Below are 19622 nucleotides of genomic sequence, written 5' to 3'. Positions count from 1 at the left end.
CAAAAACGCACACCACCATTTTACAAGTGCACCACCGTTTTATCCTTACGCCTCGTTCGTTCGGTCAGTTTCCTTCTTCCGTTCACACTACAGAATTTGCCGATTGTTATTCCGTATTTCCCAGGCCTATTACCAAAACGAGCTTTGCCAGTTTTCATTGTTACAAGTGCGCAATGCATTACCACTTCCGAGTGCTGCTGGATGCACCGCACCAGCAGGCGCGCGCCTTTAACCACAACCGATGAGATCATCTCTATCTCTCGCCCTCAAGCTGACGGGATATTGTGTTTAATTTCACGAAAAGGAAACAAAAAATACTTTACTACAACGCTACTAACACACGCACACAAAACACTGGGGTGAACGGACGAGGTGATAGCGAAGAAATCATGTTCTTTTTTTCATATCAGCACTTGTTTTATTTTTGCTTACGGAGTGGAATAGGGGGAGAAGGGGAAGGGGATGAGGATAATGCATTCGAAAATGATAAAGATGCGAGAGTAGTGGCGATCGTTGGCAAGTGCAATAGAATTCAACAAAAACAAGTAAAGAAACAATACAATTCACTATCAACTGGCGCATCTCTCTTTTCTCTCTCTTTCTTTCTTCGTTTGGTGCCCTCTCGTGTATGAACATATCGTTTCTGAATTTGGGGCCCTGAACACAACCAGTAATGCCGCCGCGCCGTGGCCCAACGATACACAACATATACAAATATACATACATAGGTGTATGAGGATAGATATACATACATACAGACACTACAATTCTACAGTTTGATGATGATAAATGATGATGATGCGCGATTCTCTTTCCCCTTCCCAGGTTTCCCCATTGGCTAACAAAAACACTGATTATGAGTGTTGTTTCTTTTTGTTTGTTGTTGCTGTTTTGCGTGCTAACGCTTTGTTTTTTTTTCCTTTGATCTACTTAATTGTCCCTCCATTGGCTTAATGTTGTACTTCTTTTCTATATTTTTGTTGTTGCTGTTGTTGTTGTTGTTGTTGTTGTTGTTATTGCAGTTCTCGTGCGCGTACACGATGGTGGCGCATTTTGGTGTTTGCAAGCGCGCTGCCTGCCTGGCTTCCTTCCCTGTTCTGCTGCTACTGGCCATGCCATATACCAAGCGGCGACTCCGATCATTTTCCCTGTTGTCCTCTCAATGTTCTCTTTCACTCTCTCTCTTTCTCTCTTCCCTTTATGTTACAACTCCTAATAATGCTGTTGAGTGTTTCTGCACTAGCTCTCCACCTGTTGGGTTGTGTTGGGAGTTGCATCTACAACATGCCACACCGATTTGGTTTACTTAAACACGCATCATTGAACGTATCATGATGATGACACAAATGATGATCAGGTCGCGAACAACAAACGCTAAAAAGCAACGGATTAAAACTCGGAACATACGGAACCAAACGCAAACGTTTATCCCCTAATGCTCACTCGCTCTCTCCCTCTCTATCATTCCTTAAACATGCCCTCCTCTAAACATTCATACACCGACTTTTACACCCACACACACACACACACACACACACACACACAAATGCTTTCTGTTCAAACAGACTGCCTACGTTTGTATGGTGAAAAATAATTTAATAAATAGATTAAAAATTACGGCTTCAGCACAAAATCTCTCTACCGGCAAGCGGTCCGACGCGGGTGACGGTGGGGTGTGGCGACGACTTTACGCGCGGTTCATACATACACACTATATACACTCCCCGAATTGATACCACACTGTACTGCTGTGCCACACAACAAGCACAAAAACGCGCTGAGCGTGAGAGAACCGTCGTAAGCACAATTAATAGCGTGCCTCTGCTCCCTTTGTTTTCGAAAAATAGATTTAAAAGAAGAAATAAATAATAAGCTTCACGTGGAAGGGTGGCGTGAGTGTGCGCGGGCGCGCGCGCTTGACCGCACTCGTTTGCGCAAAACTAGATCATATTGTTTCCTAAACAAACTTGCCTTATAATAGAACCAATGACAAAAAAAAGATACGTTAATATAAATTAATAATGAAAAAAAAAAAAAAACAAATTCAACAATGTGCCTGTGCCTGCTGCTGCTGCTATTGTGTGCTAGTCGTTCTTTGTCACGGTAATTTCAGTGCAGCACACACACACACACACATACACATACACGCTTATTCACACATCAACAAATAGAAATTCCTATCCGTCCCGGTTCCGGCGAGAGAGCTCACAAACAAACGCCAAAACCATCGACACCGGGCGAAGGAACGCGCATCCCTATCGATATGGCACGAAAGGGGCGGTGTGGTTGACACGATCAACAGCCCTACCATACCGTGCGTTTGTTAGTGTGTGGTCCTTGTGTGTGTGTGTGTGGAGGTCTTCGTATTGCTTCCACTGCTTAAAAGTGTAAGGAAATGTGGCTGATTTGAGCTCAGCCAGTTCAGCTGGTCTGTCCACATTTGCTTACTACCTTAACTGGTTGGGTGCCGCCAATTTGCTACTCTGGAGGGTTTTGTATGATCTTGATGGATTGTTTGGTTGTTTGTTTGTTTGTTTGTTTGTTCGCTTGTTTCGATATTGTAACGACCGTTCGGTTTGATTCTTTTAGCTAGCCGGTAGTCTTTTCTCGCTTTTGGTAAACAGTGTATCGTCGTCCCCGCTATAGGAGCGGGATGATTTTAGGACGAAAAGGAATGTTAGCTTCCCTTCCTAGCTTGCACTTTCCTTCCCTCTCTTTCTCTCTCTCTCTCTCTCTCTCTCTCTCTCTCTCTCTCTCTCTCTCTATTGCACGTGCGCGGACGGGTGTTGGTTGTATACTGGCAATCGTTGACAAGTTCGTAGTTGTACACGGGATTTTCTCTCAATCTCTCGCTCTATGGGGCACATTCTTGGTATAGCTTGTTGAACGTAACATTTGCTAAGTAGTGTAGCGTGCACGGCAATTGGCGGTGGCGGTATGCGCGCTCTTACACGATCTTACAATGCAACACGCGGGTGAGAACGCGACCAGGGGCATCAAGAGCATGTGTCGTTATCTATTCGGTGGTAACTTAAAGAAGTATAATGTACTATGCAATGATAATCTCTCTCACATTCTCTCTCCTTTTCTGTCCATCCATCCATCTCCACTCCACTCGATCAAGCGCGCGCGCTCGCGAAAAATCTCTTTTTTTCTTCTTTTTCCTGTCTTCATTTCCTATCTATATACTGGCTTCATAATTGACCCTACTACCTGGTCTTGCTTGGGCGCTAGGAGCTCGTTAGTCTTGCGTTACACATTTGCACAATCTCGCACTTCCGGCGACTGCGTGCGTGCACAATCACCAGCTTGTCACCTGTTGCTTTTGTAACCCCGGGTGGTGTAACGTACGGTGTGGCAGCGGTGACGCCCGGCAGTGTGTGATGATTGTGCGTTTTCAGTACTGCACCTGAAAGTAGGGATGCTGCAGCGCCTCGGTCGCGCTAATGCGGCGGTGCGGGTTCGTTTCGAGCAGCCGTTCGAGCAGCTCGTACGCATCGGGCCCGTACTCATCGCAATCCGTGTCGCCGACCGGTTCCGCCTCGTTGTCGCCAGCACTGGCACCAACGGCATGGCGCCTCTGGCACAGGCAGGTGTCGGGCGGTTTGCAACAGTTATCGCAACCGTACCGCTGCTCCTCGTCCCGCCCGGATGGCGGACTAGAGCCGCCAGCTACGGCTACTCCACCCGCATCGCCGCCGCCCGCACCGGAGCCCAGCTCGCGCCCATAGTGGATCGCGCGGAAGTGCTGACACAGGCGACGCAAGCTGTACGGCCGTTTGGCCAACGTTTCCGCATCGCAGAGCAGCGTGCGGTCGAGGGCGCGGGCCGTTTCCCGCATCCGCTCGTACCCGAACACCTCGATCATGTGCGCGAGCGAGGACAGATCGTCGTCGTTGCCGAAGAACGGGTAGCACTTGCTCAGCAGCCCGAGAAAGATGACGCCCGCCGCCCAGATGTCGACGGCGGTCGTTTGGTGCGGATACTTCAGCAGCACCTCCGGCGGCCGGTAGCCGGGCGTACCGGCCCGCGGCGCATTCATCTCCGGCCGCACCAGACACCGGTTGCACACCTGCGCCCGGCCGTAACAGCTGCACGCGGACGGCGGCGGTGGGCGGCTGGCGGCGGTGGTGCGACCACCGGAGCTGTTGGGCCGCGATGGTACGCCGGCGAGATCGTTCGTAGTACTATTCGAGAGTTTGAGCGGGCGCTTGAGCGCTTTCCGCACCGGGACGACCGGGCCGGCCTGCTTCGGCTCCTCCTGCTCGCATTTGGCAGCAACAGCAGTCTCGGGGCAGGGATCGGGCGCGCGCAGCGACAGCACGCCCTGATCCGTTTCCTGCGCGAGCCCAAAGTCCACCAGCACGTAGGTGCCGCCGTGGCGCGGGCTGTGCAGAAAATTGCTCGGCTTCACGTCCCGATGGATCACACCGTGCAGGTGGACGCGCTCGAGCGCGATCAGCAGCTGCTGCAGGTAGCGCTGCACCTCGGCCGGGGTCAGCTGCGCGTAGTACTGGTGGAACGGTTCCTGCGGAATGTAGTTCATCACGAGCCCGACCGAACCCTGATGCCGGAAGCCGTCGACCAGCCCGACCACGTTCCGCTGGCCACCGATCTTCCTCATGCACAGGATCTCGCGCGCGATTCGGGTCGGGTGGCTCGTCGGCGTGATCAGCTTGATCGCGAACTGGCGCCGGGCGCCGACCGGCAGATGCTGCTCGCTGCGCAGCGTCGCCAGCGAGACCGTGCTGAACGTGCCCTTGTCAATCATGCCGTGCACGACGTACCGATCCCAGACCGTTAGCTTTTCCCGCTGAGACACATCGGCGGCGGCGATCGACGTGGCTGCAAGGTGCACAGAACGAAAGGCGATGGTTAATATTAATCGATCGAGCAGAAACGCGATTGTACGTACCATTACACCCTCCCGATTGGAGCTCCTTGGGCGTTCCAGCATCTTCCGCATCCACTGTCGTCTGCTGCTGCGCTCCCTCCTGCTCTCCGCTACCACCACCAGTCGTCGTCTGCTGCACGCAATCCATCCGCCCGTTGTTGTATCTGCACGCGTATGCACTGTGGCCACTCACGATCCTCTCAACCCGGAATTGAAGTCACCACGGAATAGCGAAACCGTCGCGTGACTAGGCAACCCAATGCAGTAAAGGACCGACCGTTGGCGTTGCAATGGCCTTGCAGGGTTTTTGTTCCTTGTCCGTTTCTTTCCCTCCTTCTCTCTCTCTCTTTGTCTCACACGTTACTACTTATTCACGAGCCTCTTTAGTGGGTGTTTGTTTGTAATTTGTCATTAGCTTTTTTTTTTTGTTTAAGATGGCTTTACGCTTTGTACTTTACAGAACACAACCCCCTGCGTGGTTGTTCTTGTCTTCTCTCCCCCTCCACACACCGCTGATACCGTCGTGTGCGTGGCTCTGCTCGCACGGGTGTTTGTGTGTGTACGGGGCCAAGGAATTGTGCGAATGTTGTAAATATCACAAGAAGAGCGTTCAAATGCACAGACAAACACACACACGCACGCACGCACGCACGTAATCAAACCCGTCTTATGCACCCGTGTCCGTCGTGTGGTTTGAGGTGCGTTTTTTTTTTGTCAGGGGGTGTAGTGATGGTGGTGGCGGCAACGTTGGCAACGGTTGTGACAGGCGTTCTATTTCGCCTATCTTCTTGCACGCTGTCCGTTTGCTTTGTGTTGCAGTTACTGCTGCTGCTGCTGCTGCTACTGCTACTTCGATGCGTTTCACGCGTTCACTTCACAACACGCAGTGTATATCGACCCGTGTGTGTGTGTGTGTGTCGAAATGTGGAGCACAACGTGAATGTGTAGGAGGCGCAGAAAACTTGCTCCCCACCGCTGCACGGCCAGACGAACGAAGTACGTGTGTCGTGTCCTCTCTCGTGCACCGTTTTTTCCACGTTTTTGTATTCTTCGGTATCACACGTTATTATTATTTGTTGTTGTTTTTTACGAGCGAAAATGATCTTGTTGCATCGATGCGAAGGAGTATTGTTTTTCGGGTAATGGAATGCCAATTGGTTCACGCGCGCACGTTCCCTCGAAGCACCTCGAGGGCACTACAGGTTGTCACACTAAGCTTGAAACTCCGCCGAGGATGCAGCGCACTTGCGTGCTCGATGCCGTAATATTACCCACTGACGACGATCGCAAGCCCCCCAGGACCCGATATTCGCGCGCGTGTTTGTATGCGTAATGCTGCTCAAGATAAATACCTTCCTGCACTCAGCTGTGCTGGTGTTTTTTTCTTTTCCTTTTTTTTTGCCTGCGCCCGCTCGCTCAGCTGAGCGTTTTCTGTAAAGTTGAAACTGCAACTGCTTGTTCCGTCCTGCTTGCGCACGCGATGGACTGCGGTTCGCTCACTCACTTGCAGCGCTCACTCACTCGCTTGCTCGCTCGCTCTCTCTCTTTCTCGCTCTTGCTTCCTCACTTGCATACACACCAATGCATGCAGCCAATCGTCTTCTATCGTCTTCGCGGGGGTTTGGCGGGCGCGGTATGGTTTGGGCGCAGCGACAGCAAGGTTTGGGTTGCGCGTTGTTGGGTTTGTTTTTGTTTTTGTATTGCCCTTTCGCTCTCGCTCGGTTTCGTCTCGCTAGTGCTTCCTTTTCATACGCTCTGGCGCGCGCGAATGATGCGAATGATGTGATGTCTGTCCTCTGTTGAATCGATTACATCGCCCGTTCACAGCTTCACCACCACCGTCGCCATGCTTCGTGTGCCGTAGTCGAACAGGGAACGCAACAACAACAACAGCTCCGAATGCAGTGTGTTTGATGGTGTTGTGTGCGGGCCCGCGCAATAGTGTTTAGTGTTTGCGTGTGGCCAACGCGCGTTGTTGCACGACGATGCACCGAAGGAGCCGTTCGGTCGGGGCGGCTGTACACGCACCAGTACACGCGCACAAACACACACAAACACGCGCGGATCCGTCCACGGCTGATCGCAATCACAGCGCTGCCATCGTGAAGCTGCTGCTGCTGCGGGGCGAGCGCGCTGGGAGATGCAACAAATACTGGGCGAAAAATCGCGTTTCGCTTCACGCGAGCGGCATGCAGCAAAACCGGGGCGGGGTGTGTGTGAGTGTGTGTGTTTCAGTGCCGATGCGGTGTGCTATCGATGAAGCGTATAATCACGGGTGCACTGGCCCACCATTGTTCGCTGCACGGTCAGAGGCGCGGCGCGACAGCAGCGGAAGGAGACGGTGGGTTGGTGCAGTTTTCGTAAGCGAAAGGGAATGATTCAATCGAACTGGTTGGTGGGTGGTTGGTGGTGGTGGGAGACTGCTACTATTGCCGTTTATAATACTTGTACCGGAGCGCGTTCGGTGACGGGCAGGCTGGAAGTTGGCCGAGTCTCCACCAAGGTGTGTGCATGTGTGAGAGACTGTGAGTGCATAAAAGGAAGGCCAAAAAGAAGGCGCGTCAAGGTCACTTCGAGCAGCGGGGGGATGGGAGGAGAGCTATTTTTGTTCGCCGTGTTCTCCGGCCAGGAAACAGGCTGCTGCTGTATGGAAACGACGTGAGCTGCAGCACGTCGTCAACGGCGAAGGAGGCTGCTGCTGGTACGGTGCAGCAGTAAGAAGCGCAACATAACGTAAAACACGGTCAGAGTGGGCTATGGAATCGTAACTGCACACACTACCACTCGCACACATATACACTCTCCACGGGGCCCGCGTTGGGATTGCAAGTTGGTTGCTTTGCCGAAGATGAGGCGAGAGGTAAAACCAATAAAAGTTCCCAAATGAAGGTGGACGCGTTTTTGCATGTACACCTTCCTTTGCTGCTTGTTCGTTGCCGTGTACTGTGATGCTACGCTGCTCGCTGGCGGCCGATTTCACACTCGCTCGCACATGAACAAGGGAATACGCACAAACACACACACATACACGCCACAGCGCACCGTGTTTGGGGAGGAAAAACGCACATTAACAAGTAGCCATTTCCCGTGTCAGCAGCGGGCCATGTGCTTTTTTGCTGCTGCTGCTGCCTCGTGGTGCCCCGATGGAACACAAAGGAAATGCGTCCCAGAGGGCTGTTCGGTGCTGTCTCGCTCACCGACCGGATCCGGATCCCATCCAAGGAAAGGTGGTGGTGCCCCGTGAACGTTTGGTTTGGTTTGGAAAAGCGAACAGTTTTCCCTGTTCTTTTGGCACACTTTACGCACGGCGCACTCTTCCTTCACAGTGCCATCCTCCTCGTGGTCGCTTGGGGTTGGCAGCGTGAACAATATCCTTTTCCTTGCACGATGCACCACGCGGTTCGTACGCGGAGAAAAACACCACCTGGGCCGAGTGTGTGTGTCGTTTTGGTGTCAGCGGCTGCTGAGATCTCTCTCTCACACACACACACACACGGGCGCCTTGCGTCAGGGGGAGTAGTAGTAGTCGGGTGATTTTAGCGAATCACTTCCGGTGCAATGCGAGCGCGTGGTTTCCACTTCCGTTGCTGGCCGGCTGGTCGGGGGGTGGGTGTTGTTTGACGGGGTTCACACGATAAAATCAGGACAAACTATTGCAGCTGAAGGAGCAGCGGAACCGAATAGACAGAGTGGTCGGGATGATTTGCTGCGATGCACTGTTCCGTTTTTACAGCGAGCGTGCGCCTCTCGCAGTAAGTGCAACAAGCAAGCTCCTGCTAGCGCTGTGTGTGTGTTTGGGTGTGTGTGTGTGTGTGTATGTGTGTGTGCGTTACAACTGTCCGGTTGCTGTGTTTTGCGTGTGACATTAACTAGACTAGTGGTTGGTAGTACATAGCCGCGGCACACTCGGATGACATGCTGCTGCTGTTTCGCTTCTCTCGCTGCTTCTCTCGCACACTGTGTTACTGTTCGCACGCTGCTGCACTTTTCTTTCGCATTGCAAGCACCGCGATGCTGTTGCTGATATCCCCTCCCTCTCCTTCACTGCAGGGACCACTATTATGACTCTAGGGACAACGCCAATTTCACCCCTTTGCCACTCTCGCTCTCGTTCTCTCTCTCTCGCTCACTTTCTCGTCGCAAGCTCGCCCTCGCTGATTGGATCGCCGTTTGTCTCGTTCTGCCGCCGTTTCTCCGCGAATCAAAAGTGCAGCCGGGGGGGGGGGGGGGGGGTAAGGGAAATTCAGTCACTGTCCGTGTGCACTTCTTTCGCTTTTCCTTGGTGCTTGGGATTCGCGCTTCGCACCTGTGTCCACCTACCGGACTGTGCTATCTTTTCGGCACAACGTAAGTCCGGCACGATTGCACTGATTAAAATGCAGCTCAGGTTGCAAAGAGGTCGCGAGGTCCGCTATTTACACAGCCCGTGATGCTGATAATGGACATGCACGCACACACGCGCGCTGACTGCCGTGATCGATCGATAAAACTGCAACTGCACAGCACTGACAGCAAATCCCTCGTGTGCCTTCTCTCTCGTTCGCTCTTACTTGTTCGCTCTCGTTCGTTCGCCGTGCTCAGCACCACGTTTTGTGCACAGCGCCGCCGCCACCACCACCTCACACCACGTTGTCTAGTGTTCTCTTCGTTGCCTCCCTCCGTCTCTCCCTCTCCCGCACAGCATGGAACGTTGATCCGCGGCACCGCTTTAGTGGGTGAACAAACCGGACTGGCAGGCCTTACCGCGTGTGTTTTTTCTTCCGATACACACCCCGCGTGAGCGTTTGTGTGGTTAGGATGCCATGCGTTCGAGCTGCTGCTGCTGCTGCTGCTGCTTGCCAAATGCACGAGCACCAGAGCCGTCAAAAAAAAACACGCGCTTGCTACGTTGAAACCGCCGCGCACCACTGCTGTTCCTGCTGCTGCGGTGTTTGCTGTTCGTAGTGGTGCTTACGCAGTTTTACGCACTGTACTCGCACCCCGAGAACAAAGCGAACCCTCCGGTAAGGTGGGTGGGGGACGGGCGGACGACAAGGGTTACACACGGGAGGCGCGTAGCTCGGGAGAGGGAGAGAGAGAGATAGAACGCACGAACGGTGCGGGCGTGACAGAGATAAGGCGTGTTTTGAAGAGAGCTGTGCGTTTAGTCAGCGTAAAAAGCGCGTCACTCCCCCGATTGGCACTTGCTGTTGTTGTTCTTGTTGTTGTTGTTGTTGCTGCCGTTGTTGCTCTTCTTGGTTTTGTGTTCGATTTTTCCTCTTTTTCCTTTGCCGCTCCTATCGCAGAAAAGAAGAGGATCGAAGCACGCTTATGGGCGACCACGATGCTGGGATGGGCTGGAACAAACAAACAACTCCGATCGGGACGGCAAGCATCGGAGACGGGGTGGTGCGATTAAATGATGACGATGACCCGACCCGTGGGGGGGGGGGGGGAGAAGTGGCAGAAGAAAATACTGATGTATGCACACCCGCTCACAGACACACACGCACGTATTCGGGATGGGGGGAGTGCGAAGAAAAAAACAACGGGATCCGATGTCCGCCACCACTATAGCTGCCCTTCCCGCACGCTTCCAGAGGGCTGGCGAGTTGAATGCCTTATGCTGAGTACTGATGCGATGCTCGACCGCGTGGTTTTGTGGCTGATTTTGGAGCAGGCACACAATAAAGGGGTCACTTACACCCTTGCAGACAGCGACCGACTGGGTGGTGATGGTGGTGGTGGTATATTAGCGTTCAAATAAATACTATGACTAGAACGGTACACTGTGTGTAGGTAGCAGCTCTTCCCCGCGTTCTCACACTCTCTCTCGTTACGACGCACACAAACACACTAGAACGGACAGCGACGCCTACTTGGAGATGTAGCTGCACCGCGAACAATTTCTAACCCGTGCGGAAAAAAAGCAAACACACATACACACTATGGCTATTGTTTTTGGGGGGTAATTGTTGCTGATTTCCGACCGTTGCTTGAAACGATATAAATATGTTGTACAGAAACGCACTACAAATACAAACACACACGTCGCACCGCGACTGACGCGCTCGGTTTGGGAAAAAGTCAAAGCCCGTGTGCCCTGCTAGCCGCAACAGAGACCAGCAAAACCTCGCGCTAGGGAACAGTCGGGAACGATTTTTTTACTACATAGCGTGCTGAGCGTCTGCATCCGCTAGACAGAGAGCGCACACAAACGCACGAGTGAGATGGAGAGTGAGAGAACGAGAGAGAGAGCGAGAGATGCACACGCACACGGGAAAGCCAATGGATCGATAAACAGGGAACAGGGAAGGGTTGTTTTGTTGGTTCTAGACAAAGGTAAAATTTTTCAAATCATTAAAATGTGTTGCATAAATGTCTTTTAGCCTAGTAAAAGCAATCGGGTTTCAAGAGAAAGGAAAGAAAGAACGCGAGAGAGTGCCGTTTTTGAGCCTTTCTTGCTGTTGTTTTCGTTGCCCTTTGTTTGCGATGTGCATGCTCTCTCTCCGTTTCGCTCTCTCGCTCTCGCTATTCTCACACAGCTGGGCATGAAGCGTACAAACACACATAAAAAGGGAAAGGTAGAGCGAGAAAGAGCAATCGCACCGCGCGCGTCTACTTGTACGATGATTTCAGCGCGGTGATGTAAGCCGGCACAGCTGTTTGCGAGAGCGAGACGCTCGTTAAGGTCGCTCGCGTACACGGGCGGGTGCAAAAAGCGAGACCACCATCCCCGGCCAACCGCGCGGGCTTTGTTTTTCCAAACAATCGCGTGCCGCAGCCGCCAGCCAGTTGAGTGGGAGAATCGCGGGCTTTTCGCTCCGCACACAGTTTTCCCCGGGCGTTTGCTCTCGTGCGCGCGCGTTGTGTCAGGGAAGAGGAAGTCGTGCTTCTGTTTCACTCCGTACGCGTACGCGGCGTTTCTCGCTCGCACCGGTTGCATATCCAGCAGCGGCAAAAACAACAACTGCTTCCGCGAAACATCTGACATCTGTCAAAGATGCGCATCGGAGAAAAAGTCGAGGGGGGCGCAACACGCAAACCGCAAACCCGTTTTTGCGCAATTTCGGCGCTTTGCTTTGCTTTAGTTTTTCGATTTGTTTTTAACACCTCACGGTAGCATTTTAGGGAAATTGATATTTTTTTATTTTGCAGAAAAACATAATTGCTTTGCCATTTGTTGCTGGCATAACGGTCAGTTCCAGGGGGCGCTCTGCGATAGGAAGTGCAGCGGTGCGTATCCTCTGCAACAGAAATGCATAATTTGAAATACGACAAGGTCGTTGAAGCGGTGGAAGAAGAGGAAGGTGCTGGGAAGATCAAAACAGAAGCAAACTGACAGCTTTCAAACGACCCAAAACGTCAACAAACGAACTGTCGGTCTTCGAAGAGTAAAACAAACAGTTTGTTTTAGGGGATTGCTATTTTTGTGGAATTGTGATAAGTAGGTTGTTGGGGTAATACATTTGCATTGGTGGGGCTAAGGCTGCTTCCCAGCTGCAATGAGTGTGGACGAGCTGAATCAATCGATACTACAATACAAAGAGCAGGTACGGGATGAAATTGGCTCTGGAATAGGTCTGTTTTTGTTGACTCATTTTCGTTCGATTTTAGCTGGAACAGATTGCACAAGCCCTACAGCTGACCAGGGATGAAACGGAACGAAACGAGCTGAACAAACTCAAGTCCGATCTAATCGAGCTGCTCGAACTGACGGTGGAATCACTCGCAGCTACAAGCGATGACGACGACGCGCCGGACACGGCTGGACGAGCACCCCCGGCAACTGCGGACAATCCGATCGACGATGAGTTTGCACTGTTTATGCGAGAAATCAACGAGCTCCAAACGGAGGATTCAGCTGCTGGGGAGCAGACGGAAGAACAGACAGCAACCGAACCGGAAGGCCAGTCAAACGACAATGATGCCGACAACGACGACGAGCTAGATCTTGACGGGCTGGTTGGTAGCAAGTGTTCCGCACCGCACCTGCACACCTGGGGCTCGACCGCGTACCACAACGCGATGGTATGCAGCCTGGACGCGGCCGATCTGGCGCACGCTACCGCCAAGGTGCTGTTCACCAATCCAACCCACCGCGAGATGCTACCCTGCGCGTACTTTCTCGAGGGCGAGTGTCGCTTCACGGACGAAAAGTGTCGCTACTCGCACGGGGAAGTGGTCCGGTTGGATCAGTTGCGGGACTACCGCGCACCGCAGTTCGAGCGATTGCGCCGGGCAGGCAGCCGAGCACTGGTCAAGCAATCCACACGCCTATGGTGCAAGGGCACGGTGACGGAGGTGGACTTTGACGCGAAGCGCTGCAAAGTTCGGCTCGAGGAGGGCAAGCGCGAACAGCTGGAGGTACCGTTCGAAGATCTGCTACCGCTGGACGAGGACGAGGATGGGCAGGCAGCGGCGGATGACAGCGAGTCGGACACCGGTGGTGCCGGCGAGGAGGAAGCCGACGATGAAGCGCTGCGGAAAGCGTTGCTGGTGGAGAAAAGTCTCTTCCATCCCGCACCCGACCGGCGGCTGGGCGAATGGGAAGAACACACGCGTGGTATCGGTTCGAAAATCATGCAAAAAATGGGCTACATCGTCGGCACCGGCCTGGGGCGGGAGGGTGAGGGCATCGTAGTGCCGGTAAGTGCGCAGGTGCTGCCGCAGGGCCGCTCGCTCGACTACTGTATGGAGCTGCGCGAACAATCGAACGGCGATAAGGATCTGTTCAGCGTGGAGAAGAAGCTGGTACAGCTGAAGCGGCAGGAGGCAAAGCGAGCCGCCAAGGATTATGAGCGCCAGCGGGCCCGGGAGAGCAAATCGAAGGATGTGTTCAGCTTCATCAACGAGCAGGTGTTTAGCGGTGCGGCTGGAGGCGAAAGCTCACGGCCGAACCTGAAACGGACGGGCGCACTGAGCAGACAGGAGCTGAAGGAGCATTCGTGCAAAAACCTCAACATTGCCAGCCTGAAGCTGTCGGAAGAGATACGCCGAACGGAGGCGGATGTGGAGCGGTTGAAGATAGCGCTCACGCGACACCGGGCCGGTACGCCCGCGGCAGACAATCTGCTGCGCCAGATCGATGCCAAGCGGGCGGAAATTTCGCGCATGCAGGCCTCGGAGGGTAACATTTCGCGGGAGCAGCAGCTGCGCAGTGACAAGAAAAAGTTGACGATATTTTAAGTGAAAGCGAGAAAGTAGAAAATGCAATAAGAATTAAGTGTAGTGTTAAGCGAGAACGCACTATGGCAAGCCCTCATAATAAACCTCATGCATCAACATGTTCATACCATCTACATATATATATATATGAGCAACTTTTACTTAACTAACAAACGCACGCACACTTTCGCTCTATTTTCTTGGGAATGTCCTTGGCACCATCCACTACTGGCCGCTGGCCCGTTCCAGTGCCGCTTTGGTTTCGCGCTTGATCGTTTGCGCAATTATCCGCAGCACGTGCGGATCGGTTATCTGTTCGCACAGCTGCTGGTAGCATCCGTTCATGATGTCTTTCACCAGGGAAGCGTCCGTTGCCGCTGGGCGATGCTGTGCCGCCTGCTTCAGTTCATCACATTCTCGCTGCAGCTGGTCCATCTGCTGGCGCCACGATTCCGAACGTTGGTGTTCCTGCTCCAACTGTTCTTTTAAACGCGTCTGGTCATGCCGAGCTTCTGCCAGCTGCTCCCGGGCTGCGTTCATTTCTTTGGTCGCATCTTCAGTGGTTAGTTTTTCCTCTGCAAGCTGCTTTTCAAGCGCATCGAGCGTTGCCTTCTGCCGTGCCGACTCCGCATTGCTTGCTTCGAGCTGTAACTCCAAACTGCGGATGCTTTCCTTGTGGTGGCGTTCCAGCTCTTCCAGTGTTTTGATTTGTTGCTCCAGCTTGGCGTTAGTCTCACGCGTTCCGTCCCTTTCCGCTGCTTCTAGCGTGCGCACCTTGTTTTTCAGCGCATGATTGGTACGCTTCAGCTCAAGCAGCTTCTCTTCCAGCTCAAGCACTTCGGCATCCTTGTCGGCTACGCTCTGAGGACGTTCCGACGAACCCGACGACCCTCCCTGGTGCAGGTTAAGCAAATCGATCCGATCCAGAACACGATCAAGTTTCGATTCGAGCTTTGTCAGATTCATGCGCATTTCCGTGTTTTGCATGCGGTTTTCGCTCATAATCAAGTTGAAATTCACATCCGCCATCGTCGCACCGTTCCCTTGGCCTGTGACCGACCCACCGTTGCCCGCGGAGATCATTCCTGCCAGCGGAACCATCTGCATACCGACCGCCGACGGGTAGTTGGGCCGTCGGATCGGTCGCGTCGTAATGGTCTCAATCTTCGAGTCGGACGTATCGGACGAATCGGACCCGGGTGCGGTCGTAGGAATCGGGGGCGGTTTCACCTTCTCCGGCAGGGGCATCGCTTGCCCACCCATCCGTGCCATGCGTGCCGCCAGCTCGGACCGTTTGCTGTTCGGCGGGTCGGGCGGATCCCGTTCCACCTCCGACAGTGGTTCCTCGACGATGGGTTCACGTTCCACGCAGCACCACGCTTCGATCGCAGCAAGCAACGCCTGTCGCTCGGTTTCGGCTTCGATCAGCACGCTCCAAAACTCGTTCGAATCATCCGCCCGGAACTGCAGATAGTTCTGTTTGAGGAAAAGCTTCGTGTCGGAGGATAGTGTCACCGTGGCCAGTACATCCGTCTTCGTGCGGTAGAGCAGCAACCGGTGACCGGCGGAGGAGTTGAGCAACGCAAGTCCCACGTTGCCCAGGTAAACATTTTCACGATCAACGCTGGGGCAGAGTGAGGTGAGACAGAAATGTTGCGTTCATTGAGAAGTGTAGGTATCGCAGAAATGTTTACTTTACTTACAGCTTGTAGGCCGCAACGACCGATGCCCGTACGATGGTCCATTCCGGTGGAGATTTGGACGACTCTTCCGTCGTCTCGTCTTCGGCCGGTTCGGCGGGAACGTATCGGAAATTGGATGGACCGTAGCGATCGGAGATTTTGATCGGCTTCGGTGCAGCGGAAACGCTGGCACGTTCGCTACTACCTACACTAGCAGTGCCTTTGGGCGTGAAGCCAAACAGTTTGGCCAGTGTGGAACTGTGCGAATTAACAGGATTAGTCATCGGTCCGTGGTTTGCTTTCTTACCAGCTCTGCTCCACTTACTTGGCGCTGTTGGAGGGCGTTGGTTTGAAGAATTCTTCGTCATCCGATTCATGGTCCCCGCCTCGCCCACCGTCACCAAACATTGAGGCAGTGGATAAATCGAGGAAAAATAGAGCGATAGAGCGCTAGAGCGTTATTTAGCGTTATTTGTGGTGCAGTGCAGAGTAATCGTTTGTTTTGATTGCTTTCTGTTAGACAACAACAACACATGACGTATCGAAACGGTGCAGCACAGGGTGGCACAAACGGCATTAGACAAATTCGATCGAAACACTCCTAAAGGAGAGTAAAATAGGTACGTGAGACAGATTTTTAATTATAACTATGATTTGCGCTCCTTTATCCGCTAAAATGTATTAGTAATGTGTTAAATCAATCAAAAAATATCAACGATGGGCAATTGCCAGCACGGAGTGACAGCATGCGCATGCTGTCTCTTTTGACACGTTGCGGAAGCAAAACAAACATGTCAGCTGATGGGCTGTCGCTCGCCGTTGTTCACCATACAAAAAGGGGCATTTTGTTTTCTCCATTTTAGCGAAACAAAGCTGTGCAACTTGACGGTTTATTAGCTTAGTAATACGGTATCGGGTTTGAGAGTTTTCTTTCTATAATCCCACAAACACACTTTCCCTCGCGTCAGTCACACCAAACACGTCCAAATAGAAACACTTGCTTCGACAGCTCTTCTACACGCACACAACCATACCACCATTAGACACCTCCCCTACCCCGCCATCCAACCTGTTGGTCAATCAAACACCATCATCATCAATCGTTTGCGGGGTTCGCTCGATCGTGCTCATAACTACCCATTCCTCCACAGCAGGCAGCTCGTTCGCTTGCCGTGTCCTTCAAAATAAAACAATCCACCGGAGAGCTCCCCGAGGCAACAGCAATGGCCCCAACGGAACTGCAGCAGTACAGCTTGGCCCAGGTGGCCGAACACAACAAACCGAACGACGTGTGGATGGTCATTCACGATAAGGTGTACGATGTGACCAAATTTCTTGCCGAGGTAATATTGATACGCTGTTTTCCTCTATATTACACACTGTTATCTTACGCTGGAAGTAAAACTACTTATCACTGTACGCTCTTCCGTTTGTTTGCTGTGTAGCATCCCGGTGGCGAGGAGGTGCTGATCGAGTTTGCTGGCAAGGAGGCGACGGCCGACTTTGATGACGTTGGACACAGCACGGACGCGAAGTAGGTTAAGTAGTAGAAGAGGGCAGCTCCAGACGGTTGTTTCGATTTCACATGGCTCGCTTCGATGGATTGACCCTTTCGCTTGCCAATCGGTGCCAGGGGCGTCTGTGTCATGTGGATCGAACCAAAAAACAACCACACACCGTTGCATGATTTCAGCACGATTTCGCTAACACACTGCTGTGGTTGCTTTATGCTTTCAGAGAACAAATGAAGCAATTCCTCGTGGGTGAAATACTTGAAGCGGAACGGAAAAAGAAGGTTACCACTGGGTAAGTAAAAAGTGAAAAGAAAAAAAACCCGTATTGGCAGAAAATGATGCACTTTTCTTTGTTTTCCTGCAACGTGGTGGGAAATGTGTGTGACTCACTGTGCCACACGATGCTGTGCGGTGGTGCTGTGGCTGTGTCACCAATGGTGGTGGGGCACCCTCAATGCACCCTTCTTCCCTTACCCTTTCCTCCACTCATGTAGCGTTGTGTATCGTTTTATTTCTTTCTTCTTCTTCTTCTTCTTTTTATTTGGCCAAGTAGACAAACAGATCCCTCGAACGCCGCATCGTCGTCCGCCTCCTCCTGGTTTGGCTCGATAAAGGCGAAGCTTTTCGGTTGATCCCCCCTACCCCCGCGCGGCACAAGAATTGCTGTCCTCGCTGGTGTGTTCCTAGTTGTAGATTTCATCTTTAAACTCCCGTCCTCTGCACATACACACAGACACAAACACCCCAAAACCCTAAGAAAAGGGAGGTGGAAAGAGCCGTGCAGCATGGGAGGGGACAACGTTTTAGCATAATTTTAGTACACACACACAACACACACACACACAATTGGTGCTGGTAGTCGAATTCGCGTCGATTCGGTTCGGTTAATCTCTTTTCGGTTCTGGAAACACATTCCCATCACTTGGCTGTTATGTGTTTTAGGTTTTAAACGACGCAGGGGAAGCGTGCAAAGTACTTTATTATGCGTTTTTTTATTATTATAATTTTGCTCAAAAATCGAATAAAAAAATGACTGTGACAAAGAAGAAAGGATGAGACGGTGGACAGAGCAGGTCCGTCCCTCTGTTTTAGTTCTTTATTAGCTTTTATTTCTTTTTTTTCCATTCCACATCGGAATGCCAATTTCCGTTGATACTTCACCGTCGTCGAGCTCTGATGATAGTAATCACGTGGCAGTGGTGCTTAGTCCCCCCTCCCAAAAATACTATATTTTAAATATAGTTTCTTTTTTGCCGCACCATAATTTACAGCACGCGCCGCTTTATCAGTTACATGTGATAAGTGACGGTTAGGAGTGTGAGCAATCTCGAACGCGCATTGCATTCATCGTCTACATCCGCAATGGCTGTTCGTACCAGCGTTCTCTAGCGGCGATTCTCAACCGCGGTAGAAGTAGTAGTAGTAGTAGTAGTAGTAGTAGTATACCGCGATCGTTTAATCTCGTTTCTGCGTTACATTCCTTTGCTACCTGTTACCACCACCACGTGTTCTCTTATCGCGGTTCAATTGGTCCCAGAGCTCCCGGGATTGCCTATAAACTTGAGCTGAAAAACGGGAAACAAAACACAATCAATACTGTACAGCCTATTACTTACGCTTTGTTTGCAATTTTCGTTTTCCTACCGTTTCCGTTGCAGCTTAACGATAAACAAGCGAGCGGCCCTGATTGCCGGGTCAGCCATGGCCATCGGTGCCGGGCTGGCGCTGATCTTCAAAGCGGGCAGCAAGAAGTAAACCACCGACCACCGATCCACCCTTCGACCCCTCTCGGGCTGGTGCGCGCGCACGCGCGTCTCGGGATTTCGACATTTCATCATTCCACGAGCTCGTCGTACGTCGGAACGGACACTTATCATGCAATTGTTGTGGTGGTATCATGCAGCCGTCTGAGATTGATGGGTCTGTTCAACTACCCACATCCACAGCTGCATTTCCCATCCCGATATAGGAGCAGCGCGCGTGTTTTAGCATTTTTACTCCGTGTGCCTATGGGGATTATTGGCGAGAGGCTGCTGCTAAGCGAACCGAGGAGGAAATCCGCTGTTTCGCTGTTTGAGAACAATAAAATGTACTGCGTTATTTAGTGTTGCTGTAGAGTGAACGAGTTTAGCGAAATAAATACAATTGGTATCGTTTTAGTTTAAGCATCGTTTCTTTTCTCATTAAATCGAAAAGCGCCCGAACACACATTTTTTCTTTGCATATGTTTTAAATTTATTTTTACACTTTCATACAACTTTTTTTCGCCCGTGCTTTTGTGAGCTTAATTTTAATCGGCCGCTTTTTCAGTAGTATCATTACACCTCAATGGTACAGAGGCAGGCAGTAGAGTGAAGACACATTTTTCTTCCTTAAATGTATTAG

General features: G+C 51.9%; 4 protein-coding genes across 7 annotated transcripts; 2 read left to right on the top strand and 2 right to left on the bottom strand.

The window, feature by feature from the left end:
* Nucleotides 1–970: 970 nt before the first annotated feature.
* On the bottom strand, nt 971–11030 carry LOC121590766 (cell division cycle 7-related protein kinase). The gene is made up of 2 exons (XM_041910730.1): nt 4916–11030; nt 971–4845 (listed from the first exon to the last, which is right to left on the bottom strand). Exons 1-2 carry the CDS (start codon nt 5040–5042, stop codon nt 3398–3400), a joined length of 1575 nt encoding a protein of 524 aa, XP_041766664.1. The 5' UTR covers nt 5043–11030; the 3' UTR covers nt 971–3397.
* Nucleotides 11031–11576: 546 nt separating this feature from the next.
* On the top strand, nt 11577–14175 carry LOC121590765 (zinc finger CCCH-type with G patch domain-containing protein). 2 transcript variants are annotated; one of them, XM_041910729.1, is made up of 3 exons: nt 11577–11780; nt 12032–12426; nt 12491–14175. In XM_041910729.1, the coding sequence occupies exons 2-3, from the start codon at nt 12379–12381 to the stop codon at nt 14060–14062; spliced, it is 1620 nt and encodes a 539-aa protein (XP_041766663.1). In that variant the 5' UTR covers nt 11577–11780; nt 12032–12378; the 3' UTR covers nt 14063–14175. The 2 variants fall into 2 exon arrangements, with proteins under 2 accessions (XP_041766663.1, XP_041766662.1); XM_041910728.1 differs by having other exon boundaries at nt 11577–12426.
* LOC121590764 (coiled-coil domain-containing protein 30) lies at nt 14110–16340 on the bottom strand. The gene is made up of 3 exons (XM_041910727.1): nt 16049–16340; nt 15745–15981; nt 14110–15665 (listed from the first exon to the last, which is right to left on the bottom strand). The coding sequence occupies exons 1-3, from the start codon at nt 16129–16131 to the stop codon at nt 14267–14269; spliced, it is 1719 nt and encodes a 572-aa protein (XP_041766661.1). The 5' UTR covers nt 16132–16340; the 3' UTR covers nt 14110–14266.
* Nucleotides 16341–16503: 163 nt separating this feature from the next.
* LOC121590767 (cytochrome b5-like) lies at nt 16504–19402 on the top strand. Of its 3 annotated transcripts, none has more exons than XM_041910733.1 (5): nt 16504–16632; nt 16875–17066; nt 17169–17257; nt 17461–17529; nt 17791–18882. In XM_041910733.1, the coding sequence occupies exons 2-5, from the start codon at nt 16947–16949 to the stop codon at nt 17867–17869; spliced, it is 357 nt and encodes a 118-aa protein (XP_041766667.1). In that variant the 5' UTR covers nt 16504–16632; nt 16875–16946; the 3' UTR covers nt 17870–18882. The 3 variants fall into 3 exon arrangements, with proteins under 3 accessions (XP_041766667.1, XP_041766666.1, XP_041766665.1); XM_041910732.1 differs by lacking the exon at nt 17791–18882 and adding an exon at nt 18896–19402 and having other exon boundaries at nt 16506–16632; nt 16878–17066; XM_041910731.1 differs by lacking the exon at nt 17791–18882 and adding an exon at nt 18896–19402 and having other exon boundaries at nt 16507–16632.
* The last annotated feature ends 220 nt before the right edge of the window (nt 19403–19622 follow it).

This window comes from Anopheles merus, chromosome 2R (genome assembly GCF_017562075.2).
Source record: "Anopheles merus strain MAF chromosome 2R, AmerM5.1, whole genome shotgun sequence".
NCBI classification, from domain to species: Eukaryota; Metazoa; Arthropoda; class Insecta; order Diptera; family Culicidae; genus Anopheles; species Anopheles merus.
The sequence above is the reverse complement of the archived record's forward strand: the minus strand, read 5'-3'. Positions and strand labels throughout refer to the sequence as shown.